This window comes from Tursiops truncatus, chromosome 20, assembly GCF_011762595.2.
Source record: "Tursiops truncatus isolate mTurTru1 chromosome 20, mTurTru1.mat.Y, whole genome shotgun sequence".
Taxonomy (NCBI): Eukaryota; Metazoa; Chordata; class Mammalia; order Artiodactyla; family Delphinidae; genus Tursiops; species Tursiops truncatus.
Window position 1 is genome coordinate 8,547,883 of NC_047053.1, and position 21,207 is coordinate 8,569,089.

Genomic DNA, 21,207 nt, shown 5'->3' on the forward strand with positions numbered 1-21,207 from the left:
TCTGTTGCTAGAAAGGCCAAAGTCGGTGAGGGGAGGCGCTGGTGGGCGAGGGGCTACCAGCCCCCTTCCCCGTCTCCCATTTTTTTTCCTTTTTTCCTCATATTTGTTTTTTAAAAAATTCTTTTTCTTAATAAATTAGGTGAGGGGAGCTGCCAATGGGGTGGAAGGGCTGGGCCCGACCCCCTTCCCGGCCAGAGGCGGGACCTAGGTCCAGCCCAGGCGTGTGCTGGTGGCCCCGCGGCGCCCTGCGGGCGGGCAGGCGGGCGGGGCGTCCGGCCTCATCGCGACGTGCTGGCCGGGGCCTGCGGGAGAGAGCAGGCGGAGCTCAGGATGCGCGATCGCCCACCCCCGGCCCGGCCCGCCCCGGCGCCCCCTCGGGTCCCCGCCCCGCCGGGCCCTCACCAGCGTGAAGGCGTCGTAGGCCTGCGCCAGCTCCTCCGTGCGGTACTGCTCCAGCACCACCACGCCCTGCAGGCCTGCGCTGCGGCGCCGCGCACAAGCCTCGCAGTGCACCAGGTACGTGTTACGGCTGCCGTTCTCACTCGTCACGAACAAGATGTTGAACACCTCCACCTGCGGCGGGGAGGAGGCGGCGGTCAAGGGGAGGGAGGGAGGGAGGGGGGGGAGAAGGAGGGGAGAGAGGGAGGGAGGCCGGAGACGAGCGCCTTCCTCCGAGGAAGCGCGCGAGGGAGAGAGGGCGCACTCACGTCGCACTCGTTGCAGTAGTAGGCGGGCTCGTCCTTGACCCGGCCCTGGTAGGCGATTTTCTTCCCGGCCCGCACCAGGCTCTCCCGCTGCACCTGGCAATGCTTCATGGACTGCAGGAGGCAGAACCTAAGGGCGGGGCGAGGTGGTGAGGCGGGGCGGGGCCTCCCCGCTTCGGGCCGGGTCACAGCCCCCGACACATCCCCGTCACAGTGGAGGTTTTATGTGGTTTTTGTCTACTTGGACCACTGGAAAACAAAGCTCCTCAGGGCAGGGGCCTTGTCACCCGCCCAGCACGGCAGCCCTGCATGGCACGCGGCAAAAGGTGGAGCGGTGGGGGAGGAGGGGTTGGAACAAGGAAGAACAAGGCGGGCCAGGTCGGATGGAGATGGGCTCCCTCCCAAACAGGGCCCTCCCTCACTTGATCATCTTGAACAAGTCGGGGTCGCTGATTTTGACCGTGCGAGCCACGTTCCAGGACACGTGAATCATGGGCACGATGGATTTGACGTTCTTCACCTCGTTCCACTCATATCGTTCCAGGGCCAGCTGGTACTGATAGGCTGCGGGCCAGAGAGGGTCATGACAGGATTCCCCAACAGCCCGAGACACTTGGGCCCCCGCCCCTTCCCTCACGGCTGGCCTGGCGCCCTCCAAACCCGCCCCCCCCCACGGGGCTCACTCCCCAGGGGCCCCAGCCCCTCACCGCTGAGTGGCTCACCCCACCACCGGCCCCGCCCCCTCACCGGTGAGGGGCCCCACGTTCCAGGCGATGTTGTTGCACCAGCCGGTGGCCTGCACCCAGTGCACGGTCCCCGCATTAATCCACACAAGGTCTCCGGGGCGCTGCACGAAGCGGTACACAGGGATGTTGGAAGCATAGAGGTCATCCAGGATTGGCCACCAGGAACCCGTCAGGTAGTCCACGCCATGCCTGGAGGGTGGCCACAGGGTCAGATGGAAATCTGGGAATCCAGGGACAGGGCGTGGGGGGTCTATCTACCCGAGGAGGGCGGCGCGCACCGGTCGCAGAAAGCGCTGATGGTCTCCCAGTAGTGCTCATGCACCGCGAACCACTCGCAGTCTCCTGGGCCAATGTTGATGTTGACCGAGCAGAAGTTGTTGTTCTCCTGATGGCCTGAAGGGGGCAACAGAGAACTGCACGGTTGGTCGGAGCCGGGCTTGTCGCGCACTCATTGGTTGACAGAGGAGCGCTGGCGGCAGCCCCGCCCCCCGCGCTCCTAGCGGCGCGACGCACTCCGCAGCCCCGTGAAGAGCGCACCTGGCGTTCGGCTGCCTGGGACCTTCATGTACAGCTGCACTGTGTTCATGCCCAGGATGGTGTGGCCCACGTGGCTCAGCATGTTGCCCGTGGAGGTTACCCGCATGAAGGCGGGCAGCTTCAGCAGCTCCTGCAGCTGGGGCTTCCACCTGCCGTGGCGAGGGAGGCAACAGAAGTGAGCAGCTACCCCGACTCTGCTGACCCATCAGCACTCCCGCCCCAGCTTGCTGGCCTCAGCCCCACTGACCGCTTGGCATCGGACAGGTCGATGTTGGTGCCAAACTTGATGATGTGATGGTTCTTCGGATCCGGTGCGCTGCTGCGAGGGCAAAGAGCACAGGTTGGTGGGGAAGCGCAGGGAAAGGAAGGAGTCCTGAAGGGCAGAGGCAAAGCATCCCTACCTAGGAGGGGTTCCCGTGGTGCTGTCCGGCTCCTCGGACTCCTCGTCCTCACTCTCCTTCTCCTCCTGCTTGGTCACAGGGGTAGGCAGGCCTGGGTCAGCGGCCTTCCAGGAGCCCTCCCACCGCAGCTGGGGCTCCAAGTCCCCTGATTCCACACCCCCTACCTCTGCCCGTGCGCGCCTCTCACCTGCAGGGACTCTTGGAAGGATGAGGCCTGGTACTGCGCGTACTTGGCAATGGTGGTGTGGGAACGGGAGCTCTCGCAGGGCCAGATCTGTCGCGTGCCTGTCAGGTCCCAGTTCTCATCTGAGGGCTGCTGCACCTGGGTGCGCACCTCCACCGTGTGCTCACCACTGGCCTCCACCAGCGTCTTGGTGGAGAAGAGGCCCAAGTCTGCAAGGGAGGGCCGAGCAGAGTGTTGGGGCAGGGGCAGAGGGCGGGGAGCGAGGCCCCAACTCACCCTCTCCCTTCTTGCTCCCCAAGACTCTGACGCAGTGGACACAGGCTTCTCAGAGCTCAGCCAAGGAAGAACAGGCGAGAACCCCAGCCCCTCATCAAGCTGGGAGGGTTGGCCCTCCCAGGGCCTGGCCTTTACCTGCATCATAACCAACCCCCTCTCTCCCACTGATGCTCTGAGTCCCAGCCCCTCCCCCAGAGTCCTCAGGTGTCCATGAGGCCACATGTGCAAAGCACCTGGCACACAATAGGTGCTCAATGAATAACAGTTTAAGTTTTCATTGGATCCAATGAAAGATTTCATCAAGTAAAAGCCTAGACCGTGCTTCAGTAACATTGGAGGAAAGGGAGGATATGTGGGTAAGAGAAGGCTACAAGGAAACAGAGGAAACAAGATTAGTTTTTACAGGAAACAGGATTAAGTTTTATAACTCAGTATGGTTTCCTTTTACTTTGGAAGGTGTTTGAAATTGTGCACAATAAAAGGTTGAAAAAGAGAAAGCCCCAAACCATGAGTCTCCTTGGATTTTACACAACCTTAATCACCAAGAAAACCAGAAGTAACTCTAAGCAGATCCCGAGATACATCCCCTTCCCACCTGCCTACTGCTGGGGACAGACAGATGGGGGGAGGAAAGCCTGAGGTCAGCTGACCCATCACTCAGAGCACTCTTCAAATATGGCTTACACGTGACTGAGGAGAGCTCACTACAGCTGTGGCCCTGGGTCTTCCAGAGCGGGGGCTCTCCGAGGGCCCCAAAGCCCCAGATCCTCGCAGCCCTCCCCAGGTCTTTCCACCTCCACACTCACTGAGCCGCAGGGAGCCTGCCAGGCCCCGGATCACGGTGATGGGATTTCGAGGGTCTGTACAGAACTGCAGCAGCACCGGCGAGAAGGCATCCCGTTTACTCTCCAGCTGCGGGACAACCAGGAGACAGGGCTGAGGTCAGAGCCCCGTCCCAGGCTCAGGGTCCCCCAACAGTTCCAACACTGTCCTAGAACCCTCAGGCAGGGGCGGTTCTGAACACGCAGGGCACTCATACATAGATGCTGGGTGTGGGCGGGTTCAGTTTTTCCCGGGGCAGCTTCTCCTCCGAGTTGATCTTCGGTTTCACAGACTGGGCAGGGGAAAGGTAGGACTCTCGAAACTTCCCTTTCACCTTGGCATTCCTGTAGAAGGACAGTGAGATGAGAACAGGAATATCAGAGTGCTGGGGGAAGGGAGTCTCCCGCAGGGCCAGGCCAGCAGCCTCAGCGGTGACAGCCCCCCCCACTCACTTGCTGGCCCTCACGACGTCGGCAGCACAGTGGCTGATGGTGAGGTCTGCCATCCGCAGCCTCCGCTCTTCCACCTCCGAGGCGATGAAGGTCTCCTTGTCACCACTTTCTACTTTGATGAGCCGGATCTTCAGCTCCTTGGGGGGCCCTTCACTAAGTGAGCGCAGCTTCAGCATGTCAGCCCGGCTGACACCCAGTGGCCCCGGAGCTTCCTCCCGAGCCTTCTTCCCAGGGACAGGGGCTGCCGGGGGTGTGGGCTGGACAGAGGGTGCAGGAGCTGGCGGAGGGCCCGGAGCTACGGGCGGCTTGGCCTTGGAGGCCCCGCCCAGATCCGGCCGGGCCTTCTCACGACCCTGGATCTCCTCGCTCTGCAGGTCCAGGTTCCCCAGCACTCGGCGGCTCTTTTCTTTGGGGGCCTTGGCCTTGGCCTTGGCCCTGCCCTCCCGGGGCCGCCGACCCACACTGTCCTTACAGGCCCGCCGGTGCCGCCGGTGCTCCTTCTGCCGCCTCTTGCTGCTCCCTGGTCGTGCTGCGGCCGCCACCCCACCGCTCTCCTCCTTGGCCTGAGCTGGGGGCTGCAGTCGCTCAGTCCCGCTGTCCGCTCGATCTGCCGTGTCCACTGGGTCGGCCGGGTCTGCGGTGCTCCGGCCCACCCGCTCCACAAGGGTCTCACAGGCCCGACTTATCTCTTCTAGCACCTCAGACTCAGAACGAGCAGGGGGCAGCGGCAGGGGTGGGGGCGGGGGTGCGGGGGTCATGGGGCCCGGGGCTGGCTCTTCGCCCGCCCTGCGCTCCCGGGCCCAGGGCCCGCCTGAGGTAGAGAACTGAGATGACGAGGAAGCGGAGGGCTGTGGGGAGCCCTGGGCGCTCGGGGCCGCGGAGGTGGGCGGTGGGGCGGTAGCACCTGAAGAGGAACCGGGGGAATACTGAGTGGTGGGCAAGGGCCCAGGCCGGGTGGGAACAGCTGCTCCAGTCCCCCGGTAACAGTACTTTTGTCCTTCCAGCACAGAAGCCAAGGACTTGAGCAGGTTGGCCGGGCTGGCTGGTGGGGCTCGCGCAGTTGGCGGTGGCTGGGGTGGTGGCGGGAACTTGGCTAGAGGCGGCGGTGGTGGCAGGGCTGGTGGTGGCTTCTTCTCCTCTTCCTGGGTGGCCGGGGTGGTGGCGGCGGTGGCAGCAGTGGTGGCTGGGGCTGTGTCAGTGGGGAATGGAGGCTGCAGAGATGTAAAGGGCTCCTTCAGAGGAGGCGGGGGGACCACGCCTGCCTCGTGTCGTTGCTGCTCCTCCTCCTTGCGAATGGATTCATCCAGCATCTTCATGATGTTGGCCAGCCCATCAGGTAGGATCTTGAATTCAGCTGGCTCCTCAAACTGGTCCTCCAGTGGGGTAGGGGGGAAGTCAAAGAGTCGAGGGCCTCGGGCAGGCAGCTCCCCAACCCTGGGCGGCACAGGCTGGGGGGCTTTATTCAGGGGGCCTGGGGATGGCCCCGGCCCCCCCTCGGGGGTCTTTGGGAAGGAGACCCTGGGCCGAGGGCTCTCCGGGTGCCTGAAGCTTCCTGAGGTATTCTGGTGGCAAGAGGAGGGAGGGGCTGGAGGCAGGGCAAGAGTCAGGGGTGCAAGAGGTGGGTCCTGGGGGCTCAATGTTGGGCTGGGGGGGCGGGGAAGGGGGTCCATACTTCTGGCCAAATAGGAAGGTGTAGGGAAGGACACAGGCCCAGTAGGGCTGCTGCTGTGGCTGCCACTGTTGCTGCTGCTGGTGGTTGGGGGAGCGGGAGGGGTGTGCGAATCCTGAGTGCCCACAGAAAAGCGGGGGGCCGGAGGTCCCAAGAAGCCCTCGCGGTGGGGGAGGGGTGGCGGGGGAGGGCGGGGGCGTCCCTCAGCCCCGAAGAAGAGCTCGTCTAAGATCTCTCCATCCTCACGGGCTGCTCGGCAGGCTGGGCCCTTCAGCCAGGCAGGGGGGGGTGGAGGGCGTAAGAGGCGGGGACAAGGGGGAGGAGGAGGTGAGGAGGGGCCAGGTGGCAGGGACAGGTGGGGAGTGGCAGCGGGAGCCGCCAGGAATGGTTTCCGACTACTGTGTGCTGAGGGCCCAAGGCGGCCTTGGTGAGAGGAGACCTCCAGCGCGGGAGTTTGGTAATGGTCAGCACCGGGCTGCAAGTGTAGGACGGCGGTGGTCAGAGGGCTGCTCCAGCCACCCTAGACCAGCTCCACTCATCCCCCCCACCGCTCCGCCCACCACCTGCAGTTGTCACTCACAATGCCTGGGCTCGGCTCCACGCCCCGGAGACCAGGGTTGCTGCTGCTGCTACTGCTGCTGGTGGTGGTGCCGGGGGGGCCAGGGGGCCGGGAAGGGGCGTAAGGCACGCAGGCGGTGGTTGCTGCTGGTGAAACGCTGGAGTCCATCCGCGACCTCTGAACTCTGCTCTCTCTAAGGTCACTTCCAGGGGGACGGGTGGCAGGCGGGCAGCCATGGCTCTCTGCTCCTGGGGGGCGGGGGCCTGGGGGTGCAGCCGGGACCAGCCGGTGGCCGGGGGGGTGCACAGGGTAGGCCGGAGCTGGGTATGGATATGGGTGAGGCAGCGAGTGCCGCTGCTCCTGTGGGCGAGAAAGGAGGACACTGCGTGAGGAACGAAGGACACAGGGGCTGGAGATAAGAGGTGAGGGGGCCACAGAGAGGTGCTCACCTGGCGCTCTGGGGGTGCTGAACCCTTGCGCTCGGGGCCCCATGCATCTCCATGCGGGGTACTCCACAGCCCTGGCTTGGTCAGCTGGAATGGAGGGCTGGTGGCTAGGCCAGGCGGGGGTGGGGCTGGGGGTAATGGTGGCGGAGGCAGCGGCAGCCCTGGGGGAAGGCCAGTCTGGAAGAAAACAGAGTGTGAGAGTCCCACTCCTCGCCCCAGCCTGCCCACTCGCTGCTGGCCCGCCCACATACAATCATACCTGCTCAGAGTTGCAGCCTCTCCTGCGTTTGCCTCCAGGGCTGAGGCCCTCCTCCCCCGAGGGGCCTGAGAGTGCTGCAGGAGGCATAGGCTGCACCACCGGGGGTTCGGCGGCTCGCTTCACCGGGGGACCCCCCCGCTTGGCCCCATAGTTCCGTTTGTGCTGAGGACGGAAACAGAGAGAATGGCACCGGTGCAGACCTGGCCCGGCCCTCCTCCCTAGCCCGCCCAGTCCCAGCCTCACCTCAAGGTGCAACAAGTTCCACACTTGCTCCAGGGGAGGCAGAACCTTGGGTCGGTGCTGGCAGGAGGCGGCATGAAAGTTCCAAAGCTGGGCCTGAGGAGGTGGGGGAAGAGTGCAGAGCACAGGGCAGAGGCAGACGTAAGACGAGGGCACTGAGTCAGAACGCACAATCCTAGCCCCCTGTGTCCTGCCTCATCCCACCTGCTGTAGTCGGCCGACGCGGGGCCCCAGCTCAGCCAAGCTTCCTCCGTATCGAAGGGCGCTGTGGTAGCAGCGTACAGCCTCCTCACTGTCGTGCTCTGACTCGTACAGCTGCCCAAGCTGCTCCCACAGCCCCGGCTGGGCCGGCTCCCGGAGCAATGCCTGCACACAGCCATGCAGGGATTCCAGCTTCCCATGGAGGGGTCTTGGGGTGGGTGTCCTACAGAGCAGAAGGGGGGGGAGGTGGCAAGGCTTGGCGAACTCTTTTAAGGCCCCAGCCTTACCTCCCATCCCCAGCACCTTTCAATCCTCACTCACCCTGGAGCATAATACGGTTTGTTGGGGTGGCCAGAGCTACTGCCGTGTGAAGGAGGTAGGGGAGCAGGGAGTGGGGGCTGCCCGATGCTGGCAGAGCACCTGGAGAGAGAAGGGCTCTGTTAATGTACAGCAAGCTGGAAGTCTTGTCCCTACCTAGGAAGGAGGGGACTGAGGAAACAAGAGAAAGCAGCTGAGGACTGCACTGAGGCCCACGGGATGGCAGAAATGAGAGACTGAGGAGCAGAGATGGGAAGAGGAGTGCCTGGAGGCAGAGAGACAGACCAAGTTCTCACCTGCCTCCAGGCAGCCATGCGCTCCGAGGAGGGGGATGGGGCGGGCAGGAGCTCCAGGCCCCAGCACAGCTCAAGCCCCCAAGGGCAAAGGCTTCCCGTGCAGCGCGGGCCCCTGCAGGGTCCACTGCCCGATGCATCCAGCCTGTGTCAAGGAGAAGAGATTATGATCCTACTGGGAACAGAGACTGAGCTGTCAGGGTACACACAGCCGACGCGGCCCCAGTCTTCCCTTACCAGGTCAGCAGTGGCCCCAGAGATCGGGCACGGCCCCCTGCCCCAGCTCCTTGGGGCGATGGTCCGGCTCCAGCCGCTCTGACAGGAGTGCCCACTGCCCCCAGATGGTCGCCCAGGGCCTTTCACAGCCAATTCTACGGAGAGGAGGGGGAAAGGAGTAAGGTGAGCGGGCCAGCACACAGTCGGGGCCGCAGGCTAGGCTGGGCTGGGCTGGGCTGGCCTGGCTGTGGCGCCCACAGGTCTGTGATCTGCGCAAGGCTGGCTATCCCTGAGGAGCGGCCCACCCGGCCTAAGGAGCCTCAGGGGAGTGGGGGCAGCGGGAGGGCCAGTCGGTGCGATGGGGTGGCTGCGCTGCTAGGCTTCCAGCAGGGAGCCCCGCGGGCCGAGCTGCAGCGCTGCGGCCGCTTACCCGGCCTCCGTGGGAGCTTTCTCTCCCGGCGTCGGCGAGCTCCGGAGACCTGACCAATCACAGGACTTCCTCTCTCCCCAGAAAACCAATCATCACCCGTGTCTCCGCCTCAGTAACAGCCTGGCCGGGACCAATAGGAGCGAGGTTAGCCCGGCCGCTGCCGGGGGAGGAGGGGCGGCGGAGCCGGTCAGACAGGCTCTGCCCGGGGTGACCCCGACGTGACCCCGCGGCTCCCACCTAGGGTCTCCATCTCCAAGCTGACACTAGGCCGGTCGAGGCAAGCGGAGCCTGAAACCCGTGCGGGTGAAGGCGGCGGGTCGCACGTTCGGGCCGACCTGGGGCATGGAGCTACCCGCAAGTCCCACGCGCCCACAGAGCCACCGGTGGTCCGCGCTAGACCGCCCGAAACGCCCCCTACCCCGCCGCCTAACACCGACGGACAGCAGACGGATGCACAACGCCGACACAGGTGGCGCTCCCCCTCCTCACTTCACCTCGCCCAGTGCCTGACCTCCCCACCCCCTAGGAACTGTTTAGGGCTGGCCACTCACGGCGACTTCTAAGGCACCCAAACCTGCCCGCGCCGCGATCTGAGCGCTCCACCCACCACGCCTGACCCCCATCCCAAACCATGGTCAAGCCCCCAGTTTCATACCCAGTTCCTTCAGCTCCTCCACTTCCCCTGGTTCTGTAGGCCTTCAATACCAACCGACCCCCAAAACCAAAACCGTCCTCTAATCCCCCAACTTCTGAGAAGTCGCGCACAGCGGTCCCGAGTGGCCCCTCTCGCGTGGCTCCCGTATCCTCTATGCCCTTCCCCGCCGGGGCCACGCGGCTCCCCACGGCCCACGTGGCCCCCGCCCCCCAAGGGAGGGGGGATTTCGGGGGTTGCCCGTGACGTGGCTACTTGCGCAGCGGAAGCGGCGTGTGTAAGAGTACGGGGGGGGTCCTTCGGGAGGGAGGAAGGAGGGAGGAAGGAGGAGGGCGGGGCCCGCCCGGCGGTGACATCACCCTTGTCCCACTCTCACCGCCCACTCCCTTAAAGAACCCAGAACCCGTTTCACTTCCTCCTTCACCCCCCCCAACCCCTTCCCGTCGGTGCTGGCTCGACCCACGACGGGAGCAGCGCTCCCCTTCCTGGGCACCTTCCCTTTAGCCCCAGTTCTTCCTTCTCGCCTCTCTGAGCCCAGGATCTCGGTCCCCGCGCGTCCTGCTCGCCTACCCCGCGTCCCCGCAGGTAGGAAGCCGGCTCCGCTCCCGGGATCGGTCCATTGAGAGTCTAGAGTACAAAGAGCTGCGAGAGGCGAGTGTAGAGTACAAAGCGGCGGGGGCGGGGCCAGCGCTCCAGCTGGAGCTAGCGCCGGGCAGGAAGCCGGGGGAGAACGCGCGACGAGGGGCTGGGGGCGGCTGGAAAGTTCGCCTTCGCCGAGAGAAGTCTGAGCTGTGGGGAAATTTCCACCCAGCCCACAAGGGCATTTGGGTTTCTGGTGAAAACAGTCCTCGATCTGCAGGGCAAGGTCGTCTGTTTGCACGCAAGCGCTTGGACCCTACAGGTCCCGGCGTGCCACTCCCCGGCGAGCCCTAGTAGGCGCTTGGGCTCTGCGGACCCTCTCCGCGGTTCACGCGGAGTTTCGGTCAGAACTCTCTCTCCTCACCATACAGCCTTTATGTCAGTTACCGAGCCCTGGGCCAAGCACAGCGCTTAACTGCGGTCAAGCATAGCCCTGGCCGGCTGCCCCCACCTAAGTCCCGGGACCCATGGACCAGACATGGGAAAACGGGGAACCCGGGGTCCAGACATCAGAGGAACAGATCCCCGATTGGGAAGTGGTGCCGAGGGCGCTGCCAGTTACCAGGAAATGCAGCTTCCCCTTCTGCGATGATGACACTTCCCCTCTACCACTTCCCCTTTCCCACGGGGAACTGACTCAGCTTTCCCTAAAACAGCGAGTCCCGTCGGCCAGCCCCTTTCCACCTCTATCCACAAACCCCTACGCCGGTACTCGGAATACAGCAGCCCTCACTTGAGAACAAAAACTTCCTGTACACTAAACACACACTCACTCTCGCCAACCACCTCGGATCCTTGTCCCCACCAGGGACCCAGGCGCCTGACTTCCCATCCGCCTCCTGTACAAAGCCCTCCCTCGGGGTCTGATTCAGGCTTGGGGTGGGGGAGCATGAGTCACCCAGAAAACCTTCCCCTATTCCCACTGACTCAGCCCCCGCCTCCCTGAACACACACAGACACACACAGTCAGAGGCAGACACAACTCAGCCCACACACCGCTCCCCACCGGTCCCGCGGAATTTCCCCTCTCGTCTTCCCCCATGACGGCCCCTCCCCGCGCCGGGCAGCCCCGACGCCGCGGTCACACCTGTTCCCCAGGCGCCAGCAGCCGGCTCGCGGTCCACTCTCACCTCCACTCTCGCTTTGGGGCAGGAATAGCCCTCCCCGACTCTTGGCGTCCGTACTAACCCAGGGGAGGGGACAATCACCGGCAGGCACAAAGACAGACACCCAGAGACTCCTCAAAGACAGATGAGAGGTAGACGCACACGGCCAAAGAGGACGGTATACTTCTGGGGCAGGCATTCCAGCCTCTCCAGTCGGACCCACACTACTGGGAGTCAGCCGCTCAGAAAGGGTTAATTCTTCTCCTGCCGAGGCCACGCCCTCTCCATCCGGGCACTCCCGGCTAAGCCCAGCTCCGCCCCCTCCATCCGGGCTCTGGACTCGGGGACTTTAACCGGCCCCCTCCCCCTAGCGCCCCGAGAGGGACCCACTCTATCAAACACACCCACTTAACTCTCTCTGGGCTCCAGGCCGGAGGAGCCCCTCCGCACACCGCTCCCGCCGCGCGGGATGAGGGTCCAGACGTGAGCACGCAGATTCACGTGCCGGCCAAAGACAAGACCCCGCAATTAGGGTATTACCGAGCAGGGAGTTAGCAGGCACGCGGCACGCGCGAGGAGGTGGGGCCGGCCCGGAACCCCGCCGCGTCCCGCTCCCTGTCAGGCTCCGTTCTGCCTGGTGGAAGCGAGGGGTTACAGCTCGCTTCTTACCTGGGGGAGGGGGAGGCGTAGGGGAGGGCCGCCGGCTGGGGCTCCGCTCTGACTCAGCCACCCCGGGCAGGCCGCCCGCTCGGGATTCCCTTCCCCAGCCTTCCCTCGCTGCTGGCCCCTCCCCGCCCCCCACCGAGAAGTGACAGTGCCGGCCCTGGCCCGCTATGTGTCACTGCGAGCCTTGTGTCTGCCTCTGACTGGACCGCTGTGTTCACCAGTCTCTCTGACAAGGTCGGCTGTGTATGAGTCCCGGTGTCTGTCTCCGTGTGCACCTGCATATCTGCTCATCTTGTCTCCATCAGTGCCTGTGTCTGATGCGTTCCTGTCATTATGCCTGTCTACACGACTCCGAGGGGCTGTCTCTGTCTGTGTGTCTGCCTGGCTCCTGTCTCGGTCTTTTGTCTGGGACTGCCTCTGCATCACTTGCCGTGATCACGTGTGTCTCTCTGCACATGCCCTTCTGTGTTTGCCTTCATGTTCCTGAACAGAGTCAGGGAAACACTGGAGCAGGCTGACCCGGCAGACTCCTCGCCCCACTCCCCTGAATCCTGATGTCTTACTGGATCAGTGATCCTTCTGTTTGAGTCAAGCATTTGGAGGTCTGGGTGCCTTCATTTAAGTTCTGTCCTATTCCTCAGCATCCTCACTTATCCTCACAGCTCCCTGTGGCTCCCATTGTGATGGTAATTGCTAGCATTTAGTGAATACTTATAACATGCCAGGTACTGTGTTAAGCACTTTATATACATTTTAAAAAACTCCTCTCCAGAACCTGACCTAGTACTACCCCATTTTACAGATGAGGTAATTGAGGCTCAGAGAGGTTATATAACTCTGTCAAGGTCATTCCACAAGAGAGAGTAAGAGCTAGGCTTCTTTCCAGAGCCTTATTCTTACCACTCTTCTATAATGCCTCTGTACTATTCTCTGTTGGTTTTATCCTCACAGGACATTTCCTAGGTCAGCCTGCCCCTCAGCTCTCCCCCACAGTACCATCCCAAATGTCTTATGTCTCTAGAGAAGGTGTAGGTAGGAGGCTGTGCAGCATTTCTCAGAAGCCATTGGTTTCTTGGCCCTGAAGCTCATTCAGTTAACACATTCATTCAACGCAATTCCACTGAGGCACCCCAATGTGCAAAACATATCGCCAAATAGTGAGAGATACATAGAAGAAAACAGTCCCACTCAAAACTTAGTGAGAAGTGGAGAAGAGCAACACACACTCAGAGAACTTAAGTCTCTGGCTTAGGTACCCTCTTTTCTCCTACAGAAGAATGGGGGATGGGATGGAGCAGGGCCTTAGGCAGAGAAGTGGCAGAAAGAGAGAGGGAAGCACAAGAGGAGTAAGATTTAGGATGTATGGGGCAAATGCTGTGGTGCAGTAGGGAGAGGGAGGAACCGAAGGGATCTGGAAGGGTGGGAATGCCAAGACTGCCATGGCAACGGCAGGTTTTTGTGACAATGGCCTCCAGTATCTCTCCAAATCAGTTCCCGATCACCCTCCATAAGCCAGGCTGTTCAACAACTATTACAGGGGCAAAGCCCTCCTCATTCCAAAAAAAAATCTTATCTCTACTTTCTGGCCTGCAAACTCCAGGTTAATTCAATTTAGTAACTGAGTTGTAGCACTGGTGGGGAGGGGGAGGGGGGGTGATTTTTTGGTGGTAGTTGAGAGGCTGGTGAAGTACAGGGATGAACCATTCATAGGCAACAGAGGGGAGCTCCATAAATGAGGAAGACTGAACCACTCAATCACCTCATGGTGGGGGGGATGCTCAGAGTTGGACTGGACCATTCTGAGGAGTGGGCATGATCTAGATCACATCAATCCTTCTTGCATATGGCGCAGAGCTGGACTGTTGCGGGGAGGCGCTGCATTGCTCAGGGGCAGGACTTACCAGATGGGAGTTTGGTGTGCCCTGTCTCATTGGAAGCAGCGCCCCAGCAGTAGGGTGCAGCAGACCACAGTGGGTGGGGTGGGTGGTACTACGGGGCTGGCATGGTGCCTGGGGGAACCTAAAAGAAAAAAGCCAGTTAGAGGTGGGATCTCCCAAGCTGGAGAATTTTCCTATGCCCCCTGTCCCCTTATTGAGGAGAAACCTGGCTCTGGTGGTCAGATGGGATGAGAGAATCTGTTTCCATGGCAACCAGAAAAAGCCAACCCAAGAGTGGTCCTCCAGCCTTCCCCTTTAGGAAGCAGCCTGGACCAGGGAGTGAGGGGAGCATGCTACAGCATCTGCGTTAAGTCCACAGTGGACACCCAACCCATGATCCCTCTTCTGACTGGACCCTCCTGCTGAGAGTCCTTGGCCCCAGGGTAGCCCTAACTGCCTCTGACATCTGCACCCAGGTCAGCTTCAGTCCTGGCCTCAGGCTCACAGAAACTCTTCCTTCAGTTCTGCCTCCTCCCTAACCTTATCAAGACACCAGACAACCCCACCTTCTGGACTCTGCCCCCTCTCCTTCCCTCAGGCTGGTGCAGGCAGGTCTTGGTGAGCAGCACAGGTGGCCAGACTAGATGAACGGGCCCAGCAGGGAGGAGTCTTCCTCCTCAGCAAGGACTGTGACTCTGGGCCTGGGTCTGGAAGTGGCCTCTGCTGCAAGCCTCCCTTCCATCAACCCATCAAGGCCATATCCTGTTTCTCCATCACCTCCTTCCTCTGTGTGGCCCAATTAGGTGATAGAGGCCCACTCCCTCCCCTCCTAACTTTCAGAGACAAGAAGTTAGGTGTCTAGGTCCAGGGCCAAGAATCTGGTGTCCATCCAGGGGTCAGACCTAAGTCTGCCTCACCTCAAACTCACTCCTCAGGGACCTACGTTTTCTGCCCTCTTAGCCATAGTTCTCTGCCCTTAAGCACCCAGACACTTGGGCTCCCAGTCTAGCCTCTCCGCTCCCTGTCCTTCCAGCCCCCATCCTTCCCCCTGCCCCAGAGGCTCAGGCCTCCAGCCCCCAGCCTCCATGATGCAATGTGCTGCAAGCTGCCTCAGCTGCTGATGACACTGCCCCCAGGGGAGGTGCTATTTCTGACCCATGCAAGGCCCCTCACCTGGCCAGGGTAGTGGTCAGCTGCAGGCTAGGGAGGCCAGGCAGGCAAGGTCCTTCTGCTGGAGAAGGGAGCTTGAGGCTGGAACCCTCCAGGACAGGGACACTCAGAATGTGAGACCAGAGAGTGAGTGAGTAAGAGAGAGAGAGAGAGAGAAACAGAGAGAAACAGAGAGAGGGAGAGAGAGAGAGAGAGGGAAACAGAGAGAGAGAAAGAGAAAGAGAGAGAGAGAGAGAGAGAAAGAGAGAGAAAGAGAGAGAGAGAAACAGAGAGAGAGAGAGAGAGAAACAGAGAGAGAGAGAGAGAGTGTGTGTGTGTGTGTTAGTCTGTAGCATTTGTATTTGTGGTTGTGTTGGGGAAGAAGGGGATGCTGGGGAGGGGCCTTAGGACAGACCAAGAGGAGAAGTGAGGGGCAGCCAAGGGGGTCAGCCAAGGGGGTCAGCGGGGTGTGTATGGGGTGTCTGGACACCAGAGTGGGGGAGGGGCCAACAGCCATTTAAAGGGCCAGCCCCAGAGCTTTAATCCCTCACCAGCCCTGGCCCCAAGCCGGAGGCTGTAATTCATCTGTCCAACAGCTGGGGTGGGTGTGTGTGTTGGGGGGGGGGGGCATGTGGACGGGAAGGGGGAGCTGGGGGAGGGGCTGGGGCTTTCTTGTGCACAGAGCCAAACAACAAAAGGGGAAGCTGAAGGGCCAGCTCCAGTGTGCCCAGGACAGGCTGCTGACGTGCAGACCTGCCGGTGGCCCCCACCTGGTGGCCGACAGACTCCGTAGTTTAGACTCAAGGATTCTTGGCCAAGGAGTCCATGAACCCAAAGGTGGGGCCCTGGAGAAGGCCCAGGTTGAGTGCCCCCCAGGCAAGCTGTCACCCCTCCGTGCAGGTCCCATCCGCAGCACTGTCCCAGACCTGGCAGGCCCCGAAACAGATTCAGCCTCAAATGCCCTGCTCGCCAGCCAAGCCTCCCCAGACAAGGCCTGCCGGCTCCCCCCTCCCGCTGGCGCAGGGTGGCAGCGGCCACACCGAGGCTGTCCCTTTAAATCATTACCACCCCTGATTGTGTGGACGAACAGAGGGCCCTGCCCCCCAGGCAGAGGCTTGCCACCTACCCCCACGAGTCCCCAGAAATGTGAGGGCCATTTAAAGGGACAACAGAGAGGCAGCCGGGTCTCTAACCGTCCCCGCCCCCACCCCAAACACACTCACAGACCCTTTCGCCCGCGACACATAGCCCCTTGCCCCTCCAGAGGGCCCCCCAAATTCCGGTTCTCTCCCCACCCCTAGAGACTGCTAGAAGGAGAAAGGGGCCAGAGTTGGGGGGCGGGGAACTGGGGAAACGAGAAAAGGACAGGGACTCCCTCCTTCCTCAGAGCCCCAGGGGACAGGTCGGAAGGAAAGCAAAGCCTGGAGAAGCAGCGAGACAGAGCCCCGAAAGGTGCCGCGGGCAGACCTGGGGCGCACAGGCTGTCGGTCGAGGGGAAGGGAGTTGGGCTGCACGAGACAGCGGCGCGGCCAGCGGGCGACTAGCCCAAGTGGGGAGATGGAACAAGGAGGGCCGGGGGCAAAGAGGCAAGACCGGGGGAAACGGGGAGACGGAACGGGGGAAAGGGGTCATCTGGGAGGGTGTGGAGGAAAACCCGAGAGGGGAGGGCGAGCCAGGCCGGGGTTACCTGCTGGGTGTCTGTCCCCCGGCGGTGCCCCCGGAGTCCGGGTAGGGAGGGGGGGGAGCAGCGGGGGGGGGGAGTGGGGGCTGGGGGGGCGGGGGAGACGGTCCCTCCTCTGCCTCCTGGGCCTGCCCCGGCGCTTGCAGCCTCTGCCTCCCTCCCTCCTCCTCCCCGTCCCTGAGTCCCGGAGTCAAACAAAGAACTGTAGCAGGCTCTCCCCAACCCCCTCCCTCCCCCCTCCTCCTCCTCCTCCTCCTCCTCCTCCTCCTCCTCCTCCTCCTCCTCCTCCTCCTCCACCTCCTCCTCTTCCACCTCCTCCTCCTCCTCCTCCTCCTCCTCCTCCTCCTCCTCCTCCCCCCCCTCCCTCCCTCCCCACCAGCAGGCTCCCTCCTCCTCCCTTCCGGTCTCTTCCTTTAACTACCCGCCCCCCCCCCAGCCCCCAGCACTAGTCTCTCTACCCACCCACCCGAACCTTTTACACACCCCTCAGCCAGCCCTGTCCCCGCAAAGGAAACTGTGGAGTCCCTCTGTAAAACTGAAAGGCTCCAAAGAGCATGGGAGGGGATTGGGGTCTTGCTCAAAAATCAAGAACCACAATACAATTATTTTATTTTCACAGCCAGAGGAACAGTCTTAGCTGTTTCTTCTGCAAGAAGGGGGAAAAAATAATCGCAAAGAAAGCAATACAAATCTGACTAAAGCCCTCATCAAATAAAGTGCACAATGCAGTGGAAGCTAATCCCCAGCCCCCCCCCGCCCCCCCCCCCCCCCCGCCCTACCAAATTAGCACAAACTCTCCACTCCTCCCTGGAGAACTCCTAAGGTCTTGGCCAGTTTGAAGCAGGCCTACCAACCATAATAATAAAAATAATAACAGCGTTTAACAATAATAAGCATTTCATAACAAGCATTCATTCAGTGTTCATTCTGTGCCAGGCACTGTGCTAAGTGCTTTGCATAAATTATCTCATTTTTTTCCCTATCAACTGCCTAGAAGGTAGGTATTAATATTTCAATTTTCCAGATTAAGAATATGAGGCACGGGGAGGTTGTGACCTTTCCAAGTGTCTACAGCCACTAAGTGGCAGAGCTGGGAATGGAATCCAGGTCTGATCTGACAGCCCAAGCCCTAAGGTACACAAAAAGAGAAACCAATTTTTTGCAATACGATAACCAATACCATGACTTAATAGAGAAGGGCAGCCATAGCTATCAACTGAGTCCCCTTCCTTCAAGAGACAGAGATCCACCCACCTACACAGAATAAAGGCCCTGACTTTTCAGTCTAATACAGTTTCTTGACCCTTTTCCTCACTGTTGGGACTGGGGGTGGGGTGCCATTGATTAAGGTCAGGGCTGAGCTGGTATCCAGCAGTATACCACACAGCAGTATACCACAGTTTGCCTCCTGGGAGGTAGCTATCTGGCAACCACTCCTACTTCAACTCAATATGGGGGCAGGGGCGGGGGCAATGAGACACTTGGTAATGCAGCAGGTGGGAAAGTAGAAAGACTGCTGGGAGGCTCTTTCCAGGAGGGACAGGGGTCTTGCAGGAAAAGCTCTTCTGTGCCAGTCTAGGGAAAAGTGACCCAGGCTTCGCTTCGCCCAGCGAAGGGGCAAAGTCCACCACACCACACCCGTGCCCCTCCCCCTCACAAGACTCCAGGCCAGGGTTTCCCACCTGCAGGACGCTAAGGCCAAGGGAAGGGAGAGGGAAAAAAGATGGCACGGGGTTGCAGCTGGACTCGGGGCGGGGGGTGTGGTAGGGGGAGGGGGCCGGAATGGAAAGGGCACGTGCACTGGTGACATCATCCCAGGCCACCTTTAACACAGACCTTTGACCCCGAGGGGCGGAGAGGAGCCTCAGGCTAAGCTTCCTGGGAAATATCCTTAAGAATTCTGGGAACCCAAAAAGGAGAGGAAGGAAGGAACCCAGGCGTCCCGCCCTTATCTTCTGCCCCCAACGCGGCTCCAATCCCTTGGACTCGGGCCTCTCGGCTCCTCCTCTCCGCCTCCAGCCCTGACCTCCCAACCCACATTTCTGACGGAGTCCCGACACGCCTCTCAGAGATACTGTGCTTTCTCTCTCCTGGGCGAGATCTCGGGTGGGGCGCGGGAGGTGGGGGGCGGGGGCACCAGGTCCCGCGGGGCTCCGTCTCCCATCAGCGGGATCCCCCGTGCCCCAGCCGGCCGCCAGCCGGAATCTGTCTGGGTCCCAACTCTCCTGCCCCTCCCCGCGCTGTTCCAGGGCGGAGTCTGTGGAGTTGAAATCAGGACACGGCAAGAGGAAGAGTTATATAACTGGGAGAAGACGAGAAGGACGAGTGAAGATCGGGAGAGGCAGCCCGAAAGGAGCCGAGGGAGGTGCAAAGAGCACCAGGGCGAGGGGGGGAAGAAACGTTAGGGATGAGAAGGGTTTTGGTGCACATCAAAGGGGAGGAATTCACGCGAAGACGGGTTGTGATGGTCCGGGAAAAGTCACCTGGCCCGTCCGGGGCTTCCCCGCAGCGCCCTCCCCAGCCACCAAGAGCAGCTGAGCCCGAGCGAGTGAAGCCTCGGGAAGGGGTGCTGATACCCGTTCCGTTCGTCTTGGAGAGGAAACCTTAGCCAGAGCCCGGGAAGGCAGCGGCGGAGCATATGGGGCCGGAAACCACAGCTCCGCCCAGCCCACCTGGGAGAGTGGGGCGCCAGCTGGGGGTTGGTGGGGAACAGGTAGCTGGCTCCTCCCACGCCAGGCTGGGCAGTAACGGCTTGAGACCCAGAGAAAGGCTAACGGACCCTTACGTCTGGTTCCCCCCGGGGCTGAGGAGTGAGTGCAGCCCAGTACTAATTTGCGAACAGAGTCTCTAGATGGGGGTAACTGGGGGAAACGGCAAGCGCTGACTTGCCGCGCAGGCGCGGGGGGGGGGGTTACTCGGGCTCGTGCGGCGCGGGGAGGGGGAGTGGGCGCGAGCGTGTGGGAGTGCACGTGCGGGTACCGGGCAGTTACCCCCTCCCAGCCTCCACCTCTTCCCCTCCCCTTTCCCTCTTCCTGTCGCTCTACGATGCCTTCTCCACATTGGCTGCCAAGGCGCTGATGTCAAAGGCAGCCGCTGGAGCGGATTGGGCGGACGCGAGAGTTAGGGAATCCAGCTCCTGAGTCTAGCTCTCCAGTTACTCTGGCAACAGGGCAAGCAACCCCCGGGAGGGAAGGGGAGCAGAGCTCAGCGCCGCGCCTGGGTCCCGCCTCCCTCCGGACCAACGCCGAGTCCGTTTCTGTGGCAGCGCAGCTCGCTCGCTGCTCCCCTGCTTCCTCCTAGGGATCTCCCTGTCTCGAGAACCAGGCGACCTGCCCTCGACCTTCGCCGCAGTCTCCCAGCCCCCCACTCTGCCAACTCCCATCTTAAATCAGCCACAAGCCGCGGCAGACAGGAAGCGAATCTGCGTTGCTTAGCAACCTGCCCGCGTGCCCCCTCCCCACTATTTACCCCAGCTCCGGGAGGCGGAGTCCCTCCCCCTCCCCCGCCCATGCCCTTTGCCCTCCCGACCACAATTTCCTGTGAGGGGGACCGAGATGACAGGAAGTCAAACAAGCACCTCAGCCCACCTTTCCCTCTGGCCGGGGCGGGGGGCTTCGGCTGCTTTCACGGCCACATCCCCCACCCTGGCCCCTGAGGCGCGCTGTGCGTCTCGCTCTCGCCATCTCGCGGCTACGTCGCGAAGGTTCAGCGGAGAAGGTCCCGAGAAGGGCGAGAAGCTAGGAACGGGAGGTGTCAGAGTGGGGGCTGGACCGGGGATGAGGAGACTATCGGGGTGAGGCCGAGTGCAGGGAGGTGACGTGTGGTGGAGGGGATGGGGGCGATGGCTACCGCTGGGAAGCTGTCGGGGCTCCCAGTGTGAGGGTCAGAGCTGAGGCTACATACCTCACCCGTGGGAAGAGCCAGAGGGAGACTTGGCGCGGCCCGGGACCTGAGACACAACCCTGACTACACCCGCCCTCAAGAGGCCATCGCACTGACCTAGCTGCAAACCCTGATCTTTGGTCCTGCCCTTCGGTTAGGGACCGCCGCGCCCCGCCCCCGCCCTAGGGTCGGGAAGGGGAATCCCAGCCCAAGAGGAACAGGGAGTCCTTTCAGGCCCCTGTCGACATCCGGAACCCAGGACATCTGCCGCCCAGCTCTTCCCTCACCCCCGCCCTGCTCTTTTCTAGGGGACCCAGATGTCCTACGCCCAGTCTTCTTCCCAGTGCCTTCCTTTCCAGAGACCCGAACGTCCATCCCCAGCTCTACCCTTCCTGCGACTCAGGCGTCCCGCCCCACTGCGCGGAGATGGTTTCCCTTTCCAGACGCCTTCGCGGCTCCCCGTTACCTGGTTCTGGGGTGTCCCAGGTGTTCAGGTTCCCCAAGGTCACCCAGGGGGTCGAGCGGCCCCCCCCTCTCCCAGGCCGGGGCTGGGGGGGCCGCTCCGCCCCGTGGCGCAGTTGGATTTTCCAACACAAACACCGCCCCCCTACCCCCCTCCCGCGCCCCAGCCCCGCCCCCTTCTCATGGTCCCGCCCCTGCCCGCGCCTAAGTCCCTCTCTCAGGCTCCGCCCCGCTTTCTGCCGGTCCTGCTCGCCTCAGCACAGGTGCCGAATAGCATGCCGAATGCGGGGTACAGGGTTCAGGGTGCAAGGAACGGGGGTCCAGCACCGATCCCTGCCTG

The 21,207-nt window shown here is 61.9% G+C and overlaps 1 protein-coding gene across 12 annotated transcripts; it reads right to left on the reverse strand.

Moving 5' to 3' along the window:
* Nucleotides 1–235: 235 nt before the first annotated feature.
* On the reverse strand, nt 236–21,008 carry KDM6B (lysine demethylase 6B). Of its 12 annotated transcripts, none has more exons than XM_073798056.1 (24): nt 20,872–21,008; nt 13,718–13,835; nt 8,754–8,873; nt 8,345–8,478; nt 8,111–8,252; nt 7,818–7,916; nt 7,500–7,719; nt 7,299–7,391; nt 7,056–7,217; nt 6,800–6,973; nt 6,372–6,710; nt 4,123–5,684; nt 3,888–4,014; nt 3,655–3,760; nt 2,576–2,781; nt 2,389–2,453; nt 2,235–2,306; nt 1,988–2,136; nt 1,729–1,843; nt 1,452–1,639; nt 1,127–1,268; nt 708–834; nt 403–573; nt 236–302 (listed from the first exon to the last, which is right to left on the reverse strand). In XM_073798056.1, exons 5-24 carry the CDS (start codon nt 8,245–8,247, stop codon nt 279–281), a joined length of 4,278 nt encoding a protein of 1,425 aa, XP_073654157.1. In that variant the 5' UTR covers nt 8,248–8,252; nt 8,345–8,478; nt 8,754–8,873; nt 13,718–13,835; nt 20,872–21,008; the 3' UTR covers nt 236–278. The 12 variants fall into 12 exon arrangements, with proteins under 12 accessions (XP_073654157.1, XP_073654145.1, XP_073654146.1 ...); XM_073798044.1 differs by having other exon boundaries at nt 4,123–6,266; XM_073798045.1 differs by lacking the exon at nt 20,872–21,008 and adding an exon at nt 14,867–15,500 and having other exon boundaries at nt 4,123–6,266.
* Nucleotides 21,009–21,207: the final 199 nt, after the last annotated feature.